This window comes from Octodon degus, unplaced genomic scaffold (assembly GCF_000260255.1).
Source record: "Octodon degus isolate 3935 unplaced genomic scaffold, OctDeg1.0 scaffold00230, whole genome shotgun sequence".
NCBI lineage: Eukaryota > Metazoa > Chordata > Mammalia > Rodentia > Octodontidae > Octodon > Octodon degus.
The window spans coordinates 1,542,501-1,556,835 of record NW_004524806.1 but is presented as its reverse complement, the minus strand read 5'-3'; the positions used below and the strand labels follow the sequence as shown (position 1 = coordinate 1,556,835).

Here is a 14,335-nt window from a genome sequence, read left to right as displayed (position 1 = left end):
CATGTGGTGCTGGAGGATTGAACCGTGGTCCCTGTGCTTTGCTAAGCTTGTTCTAAGTAGGTGCTTTAGACCACTGAGCCATCTCACCAGCCCCCTCAATTTGATATAATTCTTAATAGTGCAATGAAGAAAAATGAATTACACGAATGCTTCCACAGACAGTAAAAAGTGACTCATTGTTACTGATGAGGACACAGACACAGTGAAACTCAAGTAAACTAAGAAGTAGCAGAACCGGGGACTACAACACATGCCTTCTGATTCCTGGGTCCTGGTCTTCTGAATCCTGAGCACGGCCACTAGCAAGCTGCACCTTGTTTTTAGTTCTTAGTCACCACTTGGAAAGAAGGGCATCGTCATCATCGCCCCAGCGCTGCGGGCAGACGCCACTCTGCCTCGCGCTCCTGGGCGCCTGCGCCCTGCCCGCCAGGCCCAGCAGCGCACTGCTCTCGCCCATGTCCGCGCCTGCGCTGCTCAGCTCCCAGGCCGCCACGAGGTGGGAGGAGCCAAGCCGAGCCGAGGCCCCCTTAGTCGAACTTTCTAAATGTAACGATTATTATTTTTTGGCTGCTAAAAATATTCCATGAGTTTAATATCCTTATATCTCCCTTTTCTTTCCCTTCTAATTTGCATAGTTACAGGTCTAATTTTGGAACATTTCAAAAAAATTCTTTTTTGAAAAAAAAAATTCTTTAATTAGTTTTGGTGCTGGAGATCAAACTCTGGGTTGCCACATATTAAACAGATGCGCAGCCTTTGAGCTACACCCCAAGCCTTAGAGCATAAAAATGCCCCAGATCTTGGAACATTAAAAAAATGAATCAGTGAGAATCCTAATATTTAATTCAATTCAGAGTTTGTCAAAGCCTACCCAGATTTACTGGCCTTAGAAATAAACACTATTCTAAATTCTAGACATTGTTCTAAATCTTGGTTTGTAAAAGTGAGTGTGGCTCTCATTCTCAGTATCAGTCCATTAAAGGGAACATGTCACAGGCCCAGATGGTCCCAAATAAGCCCCAGAGTTTAGCCATAAAACCAGCAAGATTAGGATCTCTGGGGTATTTTGTACACATTCCAAAAATACTGTGCCTAGTGGTATAATTAGATTTATAAGAAAGTTACTAAGGACTGGAAATGTGGCTCAGCAGTAGAGCACTTTTCTATCATGTGCAAGTCTCTGGGTTTGGTCCCTAGCACTGCAAAAAGAGAAAAAAAAGAAAGTTTTCAAAATGTTTAAGCAAACCAGAGTCCAAAAATTAGGAGCTGGGGGCTGGGGAGATGGCTCAGTGGAATAAGCGCTTCCCTGGCAAGCACAAGGATCTGAGTTCAATCCCTGGTTCCGCCAAAAAAAAAAAAAAAAAAAAAAAATAATAATAATAATAATAAAATGTATTTCTAACTTTTGTTGTTGTTGTTGTTGTTGTTGTTGTTGTATTTTTGGTGAAACCAGGGATTGAACTCAGGCCCTTGTGCTTGCCAGGGAAGTACTTATTCCACTGAGCCATCTCCTTGGCCCAATAAAATGTATTTCTAAAAAAAAAAAATTAGGAGCTAACAGGCTTCATGTTAGGTGTCAGGTTCGCATTTCCTGTCTCCTAGGATGAAACTAGTAAGCCCATGGAGTGACTTTAACCATAAGAAGTAACTCTACCCAGATTTACTGGCCTTAAAAATGAAACAGAAATTTAAAAATCTGAAACTTGGAGGTGCAGATGGGTAGTACCATGATGTTCTGTGTTTTATTTCAGGGTAACATTGCTACGCAAGTGTATCAAGTTGTGGTTACATTATACTCAGAAGAGAAGATACAAGCGGGTATGGGATACTTTCAAGCAGATAGCTGTGCGGCCTTACATTCTTGAACTGGCTTTGGAGAAACTCTTGGGAAAGATCTGTGCTAACAGATCCTGCTCTTCTGGTTTGGAGAAAAAGAGTGTTGTAAAGCTCAAATGTATTTCTTTTAGTCCCCATTTATGTTGTCAAAAACTGCATTCCTTCATCTGCTAGAAAAATGGAGGATGAATTCTTACTAGCCATTCATATGTATATATGTAAAATGTGTATGTATGGAATATATATACCTATATATATATATCCCCAACCCAGTGCTAGCCTCAAACTTGAGTCCTCCCTAGTACTGAGACTATAGGTATGTGCCACTAATGTGGACATCCACTCACATCTGGAGTTGCACTAATTTATTATATGAGTTAGCAAGCCTGTCACCTAGTAGGACCTTCTGGAGATATGGGGAAATATACAGAGCATAAATGCTGTACCCCGGTGCTAAACAGTGTGAGATACAGGTGCACCAGTGGGAGGAGCAGGTGGGGTCAGATTGACTAATTAGTAAAAGCAGATTGAGAAAGCTAACTTGAGTTCTATTTAAGAAATGCTGTACTTTTTTGCACGACTGCTATCCTTCACACTGCTAAGCACGGGACACGACTGTGATACAAAGTGAGCAGAATTCCTGCTCTCACACTTATCAGTAGCCGGAGGGTAACAGAAGCATGTGATCTTGCTGGCTGGGTCTAATGATTGGGGATAGCTTGTAGAATGCTGAACTAAGAAGGATTTTGAGGCCATATTCAGACCTGTTGGAGATGTTTGTTCAATTGGTGATGTCTGCATGAAAAGTGCCCCTCTTTGGCCATCCATATCAGCAAATCAAAGGAAATCACAAACCAAACTCCTCCTAGTTGTTTTTGTGCTGCCCTTTCAAAAGCAGCCACATAAAAGGGATGTCAAAGAATGCTGTGACTCTAAGCATTTTCTAAGCATGGAAGGCTAAAGTGACACAAAACGAGCCAGTGCTTGTTTTGGCCCAATCTCATCTCCATCTTCTGCTAGAATCTAAAGATGGATCTAAAGATTTTGGCTGGCTCCCTGTAGTTTTGGGATAGAATACACATTTTTTAGCAAGGCACATAAACTTGTCTAGGATCTGGTCACTGTTTCTCTACCCATCCTTCCTGTTAGCACTCCCTTCATAACTGCGCTGGCAGTTAGGCTGCATGCTGTTCCTGAACGTCCTGCTCACACTCTTGCTTCTCACTGTACCTGCAGTTCTCTGTGCTTCACTACCCTTGAAATTCAAGTGCTCAACCCCCAGCCCACCTCTACTCATAGAGTTCATCAGAGCATTCATCACACAGTTGTCTGCTGGCCTCTTCTTCTGCCAGCCTGGAACTCCTTGTGAGTACAGTCTGTCTCTCTTCTCCTTAGCCCAGCACAGTACTTGGCAAAGAACATGTGCTGACTAATATATGGATGAATGAACAAATTCATTGTCATTGATCATGTCAGAGTTTCTCTGAAGGATCACCTTGGTTGTGGGAGTTTGGATGGCTCGACATTGGCTTGTTTTGTGTCACTTTGGCCTTCCATGCTTAGAAAATGCTTAGAGTCATTGCATTCTTTGACATCCCTTTTGATTATGTGGCTGCTTTTGAAAGGATATTGCCACTTGTTCTCTTGAATTAATTTAATGCTAGTTCAGTAGAATGTTAGGAGGCTTTTTCAAAAGACTGAGTGCCAGGACGGAAAATTTGTGTTTATCCCAAGTGGAAAGCAGAAGACCTTTTTATTTCTTTCTGGGAAAGAGCGCTCATTGACCCTGGGACTCACCATATTTGAAAAGTCACCGGTCAGGGTTCTCTTATATACTGCTCCAAGTTAGTCGGCTTTTGAAGGGAAAATAAGTTTAAAGAATAGCAAGAGCACTGCTTGGCCACTACTTTTGAAAAACTTAGAGCCAACAATCTGAATGTTAGGACCAGCCAAATAGCTCAGTGGATTAAAGCGCCTGCAAGCAGGTGCAGAGGCCAGGAGTTCAATCCCCAGGCTTGCTATGCTGGCCCTGCTCCTGGAGTGCACTGAGATGGCAATTGAAATTGGGCATGGTGGTGTGTGCCTATAATTCCAGCTCTTGGGAGGCTGTAAACAGGTGGATCCCTACAAGTCTGACCTAGTAGTGAGACCCTGAACACCTTGTAGGCCCTTCCCTAAAATTAAAAAAAAAAAAAAAAAATCTGAATGTCACCTCTTGGTGTAAATATCCCAGGAACATATCTCTTCTGTTTTAGGAAAAGATGAAACTTTATTTATTCTGAGTTATTTCAAACATTATACACTAGACATATGTATTAATAAACTTTAAAAAAGTAATAGATACAGAATGACAAAATGTTTATTAATTTTTGAAGTTGGAGAATAGGTTCACAGACACTGAGAGGTGTTACTTCTATTTTTATTCACATTAAAAAATGCTCATAATAAAAAGTTCAGAGGAAAACAGGATACAGACAGAATTTTTTATTTTTATTTTTTTTGTATTTTAGGGAAGGGTGTACAGGGTGTTCAGGGTCTCACTACTGGATTGGACTCATAGTGATCCGCCTGTTTACAGCCTCCCAAAAGCTGGGATTACAGGCGTGCACTACCACACCGAGTCTCAAACACAGAAAATTTTGGAAGTGTAGAAAGACATAAAAAGAATGGAGAAAAAGATTCTTATAAGTTTGCTTTTTCAGAGAACATTTGGTAGTTAAGTCTGTATCTTTCTCTGTGTGGGTTGAAAGGCTTGTACCCATATATTCACATTCATGTGTGCATATGTACACTATGCTAGTTATCTGTTGCTTTGTTAAAAATAATCCCAAACTCTGTGCATAAGGTAACAACCATAATACTCTGTTTAAAGGTTCTCTTGCTCAAGAATTAAGACAAGACAATCACTTCTTGGCCTTTGGCTAAGATAAGTGAAATTAAGACAAAACATAATGCGTAGCTGGACATAATAATACACACCTGTAATCCTAGCAACTTAAGATGCTGAGGCAGGAGGATTGCAAGTTTGAAGCCAGTCGGGGAAATTTAGCAAGACGCTGTCTCAAAATGAAATGAAAAGGGCTGCAGCTTTAAAGTGGTAGAGCACTTGCCTAGCATGTTTGAGGACCCTAGAACTGGAGTGCAGGGAAAGCCAGTGGTGGTGGTACACACCTGTAATCCTAGCTACACAAGAGGCTGAGCTATGAAAAGTTTGAGGCTTTCTTGGACTACATGTTGAGAGCTAATCTCAGAAATAAAGATGGCTGGCAATGCAGCTCATGGCTTCTGGTTCAGTCTTCAATACTAAGAAAACAAAGTTGCTGCAAATTCAATGGGAGATGTAGATTTGGGTGGGATTGTGACTGCTCTGACCAAGAGAGCATGGTCAGATTGACACCAGATTGTGCTAAGGCCAAAGGAAAGGGCCATACACCTGCTTTGTCAACTTGAGCAGGCACTTCTGAAGCCCTGATGCCTGACTGCCTCAAGGCCCATATGCTGTGGAGAAGCTTGCCCTTCATGGCAAGGCTGCATATACACTCCCAGGTTAACACTTCAGCCCAGTTTGAGTCTTTCCAAGCCAGGAACCAGACAGCATGAAGATGCTCTGAATGATGCCAAATGCTTGCCATTAGAATCTTCCTAGCTTAGGACCCAATAATATTGGAGTAGAGACCAACCATCCCTACTAAGTCTTTTTCTTCATTCACCTTTTTGTAGGGGACAAGGGACTGAATCCAGAATCTTCACTGAGCTACATCTCTACATCCTTTTTTTTTGTGGTTTTTGAGATAGGCTCTTGCTGTGTAGTTTTAAACTCACAATCCTCCCACAAACACACATGACAAAAGACTAACAAAGGTTTTAAGGTTCAAACACCTGTATGTATCACCGCATTAAATACTGACAGTCAGATAAAACAGCTAATCAGTATGAATATCTCTAAGCAGAAAAGAAAGAACCTAGGTATATACATGGGTGCAATGTGTTTATCTAAATATATATGACGAGGATAGTCAGGTCACATATAATTAAGGAAGTGAATAATTTTTGTCTTTCATTTTTACTTAATATATTGGTAAAGATTAAACATAATGATTTTTATCTTTTTATCAACTCATTATACAGGAAGCAATTCTCCCTCATGAGTGTGACCCTGAAAGATTGATTGGTGAAAAATAAATAAAAGCAAAGCACAAAAGCCACTCATTATTTTACTTTAGCAACTGCAGGCCAGAGCAGATGGTCATTTCCAGCGCAGAGCCCTGTCTGCTGCCTTCTACACATGGAACAGACTCTGGCGATGGCACCAGCAGCAAAGCGGCCTCAACACAAGAGCAACCTGTTTTCATAGGTACGCGTGCAGTTCCTGTCAGGTATCTCTAGTCCAGCTGTGCCAGCCATACTTTGCTTCTCACCCTTCTAACCTCCCAACTTCTGGTTCTTCATGGGTTTTCGATAAGGTGAGCCTATTGATTTCATCTAATGGAAGAAGAGAGTTATTTCCTTTGGGAAAACTTTTGTCCATCTTGATCGCAAGTATTTTACAAATAGCTTGTGTTTTGTGCCTTGTCCTCATTTCATGAGGCTGAGAATTCCATTACAAACACCATTAGCTTTCTGGGTCAGCACAGTAGGACCTGACCTGTCCTTGGCTGGCATTCTTGTGATTTCCCTGAAATGTTTAGTTGCTTTGCAAGACATGGCATTCTGTACTCTTAAAATTATAGTCATCAACAAAGTTACAAAGATCCAGGAGCTACCCTACATCTTTTTAGCTTCCATTGGATCAAACTTGCCCATAGCAGCTCGTTATGATGTGTTGGCAGAACATAATGAACTGTGTCAGCCACTGTGAATTGGTGTTATGTGATGAAAGAAAGCAAATATATAAGCTCCTTCTGCCTGTGACATAATTACCTTCATTAATAACTTCCTTCTCATAGCTGTCTTGAGAGAGCAGATTGAGAATGATAAACAACCTGTATCCATGATAACACAGTCAGTAAGTGAGGAGAGCTAGGATGTAAATTCTCATCTCCCATTCCAAAGTCCAAGTGGTTTTTACTTGATCAAGAGGAGGATCTTTTCAGTGACTTTGTAGGAGCTTTGAGTTCTTGTGAAAAGACAAGGCTGATACACGGGACATAACTGAAAACCAAAAGAATAAATCTATTAATCCTTAGTTATGTCAGGGTACAGATTCTTCTAGAGCTCAGAGCTGGTACTGAGGGTAGCTGGAGAGCAAGGAAGTATGTGGGGTGTCTTTCTGTGAAGCAGGGGGATGAGGTTGGAGGCCCAAACTGGGGGTTGGACGATCTTGTAGACTGTGATAATCTTGAACTTAGAGGACTACAGATGCTGATTTGAGATCACCCAGAACTTTGGAGTCCTTGGGTATAAAGTCCAAGGAGATGATTTTAGGGAGATAGTTTCAGGAATAGAGGCTGCCAAAGGCACACCTCTTATTTCTGCCCTCTTCTGAAGGAGCAGCTTTACATTTGATTGCTGTATTGTGGTCTGGTATAAAGTCCATTTGAGAAATGGTTTTAGTATTTAAAATATGCACGCCACAAATCTTTCTTTACAAATAAGCAGTCATTACTTGCTTCTCTTGCTATTTATATTTTGCATGATAGGGGAGAAAAATTTTGATCGTATCTTCAGAGTTGCTCAGAGGAATCTCTATAAGGATTTTTGCTGGGGAGCAGGCTTGGGTTTATATTAAATTCAAGATCATCACGGTTTTTTCCTATTGTATGCACACCCCCCAGCCTCTCCAACTTAAATTGATGTACTCAATACTTGGGATACTCTCCAAAACTGTCACCTCCAAAATTATTACTGGAGACAAGAGACTGGTGTGTGGATTGGAGACAGGATGTAGCCTGGAGGCTTGTAGGATGGTGAAAACCTGACTGAGATTTTTGTTATATTTGGGTGGTTTGACCTTTTTATTTTTTACTTTCATTTATTTATTTATTTATTTGTTTGTTTGTTTGTTTGTTTTTTGAGGCAAAGTCTCAATATGTAGTGCAGGCTGGTCTTAAACTTGCTGATGTAACCCAGTGGCTGGCCTTGAACTCTTCGTGGATCCTCCTGCCTCAGCATCCTGAGTGCTAGGATTACAGATGTGCCATACCATGCCTGGCTGATCTTTTTTTTTTTTTTTTGCTCCGAATGCCTTCAGGGCAAGTTTGGCTGGCTTGAGTTGTGGTACTCTAACCACAACAACCTGAGCCTGACTGCTTTGTTGAAGAAGCCTTAAAGAACTGAGCTAAGGGGCACGCCCCCTGATCTTTTTATTAAATTTAGTCTTTTACGTTTCCTCCTTCCTGGTTTATGAGGGAACAGAGTAATTTAAGGTGTGGTTCAGAAGCTGGTTAGGCCTGAGTTCAAACCTTTGCTCTGCCACCTGGCATCTCTGTCACCCTGCGCCGGTCATTCACTCTGCACGTCAGTCTCCCTAAATGCACGGTAGAGATGGTTATATAATAGTCCCTATCTCATAGTCTGTCATGAAAAAGGCAAAAGATTTATGCAATCTGAAGAGAAACCAGAGTATTATTCTGTCATGAAAACCAAATAGGATAATATACATCAAATATTAGCAAGGTACCCAGTGTCAAATATGACAATCTTCCTAACCCTTAGAATCAGTTTGATTTGTAGTTCTTATGTTAAGCCAATTTTTTTAGCATTGGTTTGAGGTTTAGCAAATTAAAATTGCCAATATCCATCTTCTGTACTATTAGGAGTGTTTTAGGACTACAAATAGAATTTATTGTGGACTCTCATCAATTATGACTAAAAATTATAATTTGTCTTTTTTTGTTGGTAAGTTTTTTAAAAATTAAGTCTATTGCTACATTTTAAATACACATAATCATCACATTCATTCATCGTAGAGAATTTGTACCTGTATATATTATATACTGCTTCGTCTTTTTCCACCATTCTCCTACCCTCTTTTCAACCTTTCTTCCCCTCTCTCTCCCTTATTTACAAAAGCTTTCTTTCCACTTTTCCTTTTTTTTCTCATTTTCTTTTTGCTTTTGTTTCCCTTCCCTCTTGCCTACTTCCCCCTTCCCACTTGAACATTTTCTTCTTATTTCACAACATCTATTATAGACTTTTGGTTTCTCACACCAGTGCAGTATTTACACAAGTGAGTCTGATTTATTTCACTTGCATATGGTCTCAAAGTGCATTCTATTTACCTAGGAGTATCTCAATTTTAACCTTCTGTATGGCAGAGTAGTTCTCATCCATATAAAAAACCACATCTTTTTTTTGTTTGTTTGTTTTTGGTGGAACCGGGGATTGAACTCAAGCCCTTGTGCTTGCCAGGGAAGTGCTTATTCCACCGAACCATCTCCCTGGCCCAAATAGAATTTACAAAACCACATCTTCGGGGCCAGGGAATTAGCTCAGTACAATAAGCATTTGCCTGGGAAGCGCAAGGTCCTGAGTTCAATCTCTGGTTCTGCCAAAAAAAAAAAAAACCAACCCCAAAACCCACGTCTTCTTTATCCTTTCATCAGTTGATAGGCATTTGGGTTGTTTCCAAGACTTAGTTATTACAAACTATCAGTACAAACGTGGGCGTACATATATTACTGTGGTATGATGCTAGAAGGGGAGTAGCTGGTTAAAATGGAACCTCTTGTCTTAATTTTTGGAGGAATCTTCCCCATTGATTTCCATGGTGGTTGCACTAGTCTACACTCCCACCAGCAGTGGAGACGGGTTCTTCTTTCTCCACAACCTCACCTGCATTTGTCATTCGTTAATTTTTTTCTTTCCTTTTTTTTTTTTTTTTTTTTTTTTTGGTGGAAATGGGGATTGAACTCAGGTCCTTGTGCTTGCCAGGGAAGCACTTATTCTACTGAGCCATCTCCCTGGCCCCTCTGTCTTTTTCTTTCTTTCTTTCTTTCTTTCTTTCTTTCTTTCTTTCTTTCTTTTTTCTTCTGTATTTAGGACAGGGTCTACAGGGTCTCACTACATAGATCAGATTCGTAGTGATTCTCCTGTTTTCAGCCTCCCAAGTGCTGGGATTACAGGCACACTCCACCATGCCTAATCTCAATTGCTGTCTCAGCGCATCCCACAGGCAGGGATGGCATGGCATAGCACAGCAGGGATTGAACCCTGGCCACTGTGCTCTGCCTAAGCAGGCACTTTAGTCTGCTGAGCTATCAGGCCAGCTCTGATTTTTTTTTTTTTTTTCCAGTATGGAGATTGAACTCAGGACCCTGTGCCTGCCAGGCAAGCACTTATTCTACTGAGCTATCTCCCCGGCCCATGATTTCTTGATAATAGGCATTCTTTCTGGGGTGGGATGGAATCTCATTGCTTTAATTTACATTTCTCAAATGACCAGTGATATTGAACTTTTTTTAAAAAAATATTTATTTGCCATTTCTACTTCTTTGTCTAAGAAGTGTGTATTTACCTCTGATGCCTGTTTTTGAATTGGGTCTTTAAATTGGGTGGGTCTGATGTTTTGGTTCTTTATATATTCTAGATAGTAGTACTTTGAGGAATAGCTGGCAAAAAATTTTTTCCCATACTGTGGTTGTCTCTTCATTGGTGGTTTCTCTTGCTCATAAGATGAGATCACAGTTGTTGATTCTTTGTGATAGTTCATGTACAGTTGCAGTTTTATCCATAAAATCTTTGCCTGAACCTGTGCCTTCAAGAGTTCTACCTATTCTATCTTAAGTGAATTTAATGTTTTTATTTTAGTAATTTAGATCTTTTAGTTTATTTATTTATTTATTTTTTTAATACAGGTTTTTTTTTTTAATTAATTTATTTATTTGTGTGTGTGTATGTGGCCAGCTCAGCCCACCAGGGGGTGGGGCGGGCTGGCATGTGGTGCTGGGGGATTGAACCGCGGTCCCTGTGCTTTGCTAAGCTTGTTCTGAGTAGATGCTTTAGACCACTAAGCCATCTCACCAGCCCTAGATCTTTTAGTTTAGTGCATGGTGAAAGATATTGGTCTAGTTTTAATCTTCTGCATATGGAAAGCCAGCTTTCCCAGCACCATTTATTAAAGATGCTATCTTTCTTTTATTTTTATTTTTATTTTATTTATGTATTTATTTATTTATTTATTATTTTTGAGGCTATCTTTATTCCAGTGAATGTGTTTGGCATCTTTGTCAAAGATAAGGTAGATGAGTGGTTTGGGAGTTGTTTCTACATTTCTAATCTGTTCCATTGATTTTTCAGTCTGATTTTTTTTTGTCAGTACCATGCTGTTTTTATTACAGCAGCTTTGTAGTATAATTTTTTATAGTATAATTTTAAGTCAAGGATGGTGATGCCCTCTGCCTTTCCTTTGTTGCCCAGAATTGCCTTTGCTATTCTAGGTTACTTCTGGTTTCAAATGAATTTTAGAATTGTTTTCTCTGTTCTGTGAAATACGCTGTTGGAATTTTTATCAGGATTGTCTTTTGGAAGTCTGGCCATTTTCACTGTATAAGTTCTTCCTACCCAAGAGCAAGGGATATTCTTCCAATTTCCTGCTATCTCCTTCTATCTCCTTTTTTGGAGTACTGTAGTTTTCAGTGTAGAATTCTTTCTTTTTTTAAATTTTATTTATTCAATACCAGGTCTCACTATGCAGCTCAGACTTGTAGTGATTCTCCTGTATCAGCCTCGCCAATGCTGGGATTACAGGCATGTGGCACCAAGCCTGGTTTCGGGGCCAGCACGGTGCACTAAGGGTTCTAGGGCCAGGACGGCATGAGGTACTGGGGATCAAACTTGGGTTCTTGTGCTTGCCAGGCAGGCACTTAGGTAGACGAACTATCTCCCCAGCTCCATGTAGAAGTCTTTTACTTCCTTTGTTAGATTGCTTCCTAGGTATTTCATATTTAGATCTATTGTGAAAAGATGTTATTTATTGTGAAAAGATGTTATCTATTGTGAAAAGATGTTATTTGGATCTATTGTGAAAGATGTTATTTCCCTAATTTCTCTCTGTTATTCATGTACAGAAATGCTGTTGATTTTTGAGTGCTGACTTTGTATCCAGCTATGCTACTTAATTTGCTTATTAAATGTAGAAAGTGGAGTTTTTGGAGTCTTCTATGTAGAGGATCATGTTATCTTCAAATAATGATAACTTTTTCCTTTCCTAGCCTTATTCCTTTTATGTCTTTCTCTTGTCTAATTACTCTGGCTAATGTTTCCAGAACTGAATAAGAGTGGTAACATTGGATGACCATGTCTTGTTCTTGATTTTTTTTTTTTTTTTTTTTGTGGAACTGGGGATTGTTCTTGATTTAAAAGTGAAAGTTTTCACTTTTTTTACGTTTAGTATTGTGTTAGCTGTTGGTTTGTTATAGTGTTCAGAGATAGATAAAAACTATCAACAGCTGGCTTTTTCGTTTTGTTTTGTTTTTTGTTTTTTAAAAGACAGTCTTACTGTGTTGTATAAGAGGCTGGAAAGGTGAAGTGAAGACAGGAAGTAGCCAGGAAGCTTGAAGGATGGTGAAAGCCAGACTGAGATTTTGTTATCTTTGGATGGTTTGACCTTTTTATTATTGTGTTGTGTTGTGTTTTGAGGCAGGGTCTCACTATGTAGGCTGCTCTTGAACTTGCTTATGTAGCCTAGGCTGGTCTTGAACTCATAGTGATCCTCCTGCCTGGGCCTCCCCAGTGCTAGAATTACAGGCGTGTCTCATCACATCCAGCTAAGGGTACTGATTGAACCAGGGCCGTCACACTGAACTACATCCCCAACCTGTCTGTCTGTCTGTCTGTCTGTCTGTCTGTCTGTCTGTCTCTGTCTGTCTGACTATCTATCTATCTATATCTATCATCTATTTATTTATTTAGAGAAAGAGTCTGAATTGCTGAGTTGCCCAAAATGGGCTTAAGTTTACTATCCTCCTAGAATGCTTTACCATGCTGGCTTCATTATAAATTTTGTTTTGTTTTAAGAGGTCTTGCAGTATAGGTCAGGTTGATCTTGAACGCACAGTCCCCCTACTGTGCCTCCCCAGTGCTCATGTTACAGGATTACCAGCATGTGCCACCACACCTAACTGAAATCTTTTTTTTTCACCTTGACTGAACCCAGGGCCTTTGCATTGGCTGCCCCTAGTCCAGTTATGGTGAACCTTTCAGAGGTTGAATACCCAAAATGCAACCCCATAATTACTTATCAAAAAGAACTAGTGTCTCAAAGTCTGAATCGTTTTTATTCTATGCAAAGAATAAAATGTTTACTTTCTGAAAGTAACTGGAGAAATGTGTGGGGGAGGGTACTTTTTTCTTTTGACTGTTACCTATATTCCTTTCCTTTCTTATGAGAATTTATTAAAGAGAATCCAAGTATTTGGAACTTGGTTTTGTTGGATTTTTGTCTTTTTATGTTAAGTGCTTTCTTTTTATTTTTCTTCCATGGCCTTTCCATTGTTTTTAGGGAGATGTTACAGAAGAAGATGTTTACTGTCTGGCGGCAGAAGATGTTTCAGCATCGAGAAAACCGCTTGGCAGAGAGACTAGTAAGTGGCTGTCCCTGTGGCAGTGCCTGGAGTGGTAGGATCTATTTAAAGCCCCTGTCCTGTGTCCCCGCCTTAGAAAGTTGCAGGGAAGCCAGGCCCACATGGCTTGGCTGGGCCCCATGAGCTAGCAGTGAGGTCTGCGTATCTATGGTCATTGGCTATTGGAGTTTGCAGGTAGCTTCTGGGTTAGAGCACCTCCTGAATATCCATTTTCTTTTGCCTTATTCATTATTTGTGGCCTGCAGATTCTCCCAGTTTCTTTGCCTCCCTCCTACCTGACCTATTCTGTTCTCTTCCTCCTTTCCTGCCTCAGGCCATTCTCCAGGCAGAGGGGCAGCTTCTGCGTAGGTTCTGGTCCATGTGGCTCCAGCGGGTAGCAGCATGTCACCAGGAGCAGGAGTGGGAAGCAGTGGCCTGTGCCCAGCACCACCACAGACAGCTCAGAAATGCTTTCTGCATTTGGAAGGAGCATGCCCAAGGGCTCAGAAGAGAGTGAGTGGACCGTTTTTCCCCAGCCCTCTCCAGCCCACGCCAGCTTTGACTGTAACAGCCCTGTCAGCTCCAAGTGCCTATCCAGAGGGTAGTGTTACATTAGACTGGCTGTAAATTCCAGAAATTCAATCCAAAATTGTCCAAGGAAAACTGAGGTCATAGTGACAGGATCTTGGAGCACCTCATGACCTCATGGAGACAGAGCATTCTTGGATCTGGGAGGTCCTGTTCATTGGCCATATCCTGTTTGTAGCTGGGACCCATTTGAAATGACCATACCCAGGAAACAGGCTGATGGGCCCATATGAGGAGAGCCAGCCATTCCAGGGCTGGTGACTGTCTGGCCATGTGGACAGGTTGTGGCATTTTTTTTACCATACCATTTGGCTACAAGGGGTAGGGTAGACTTGTGTCCACTGCAAAGATCATCCTGTTTTGGTGCCTTTCTGCATCTGTTGTGGTACTCTCTACTCCATACTCTGAGA

General features: G+C 40.7%; 1 protein-coding gene across 1 annotated transcript in view; it reads left to right on the top strand.

Moving 5' to 3' along the window:
• The window catches only part of Sfi1 (SFI1 centrin binding protein), a 116,963-nt gene that overhangs the window by 87,822 nt on the left and 14,806 nt on the right, over positions 1-14,335 (top strand). Inside the window, exons 14-17 of the mRNA XM_023705857.1 lie at positions 1,752-1,818; positions 6,060-6,190; positions 13,277-13,358; positions 13,672-13,850. Coding sequence (XP_023561625.1) covers positions 1,752-1,818; positions 6,060-6,190; positions 13,277-13,358; positions 13,672-13,850 — 459 coding nt within the window. The remainder of the gene's footprint in view (positions 1-1,751; positions 1,819-6,059; positions 6,191-13,276; positions 13,359-13,671; positions 13,851-14,335) is intronic.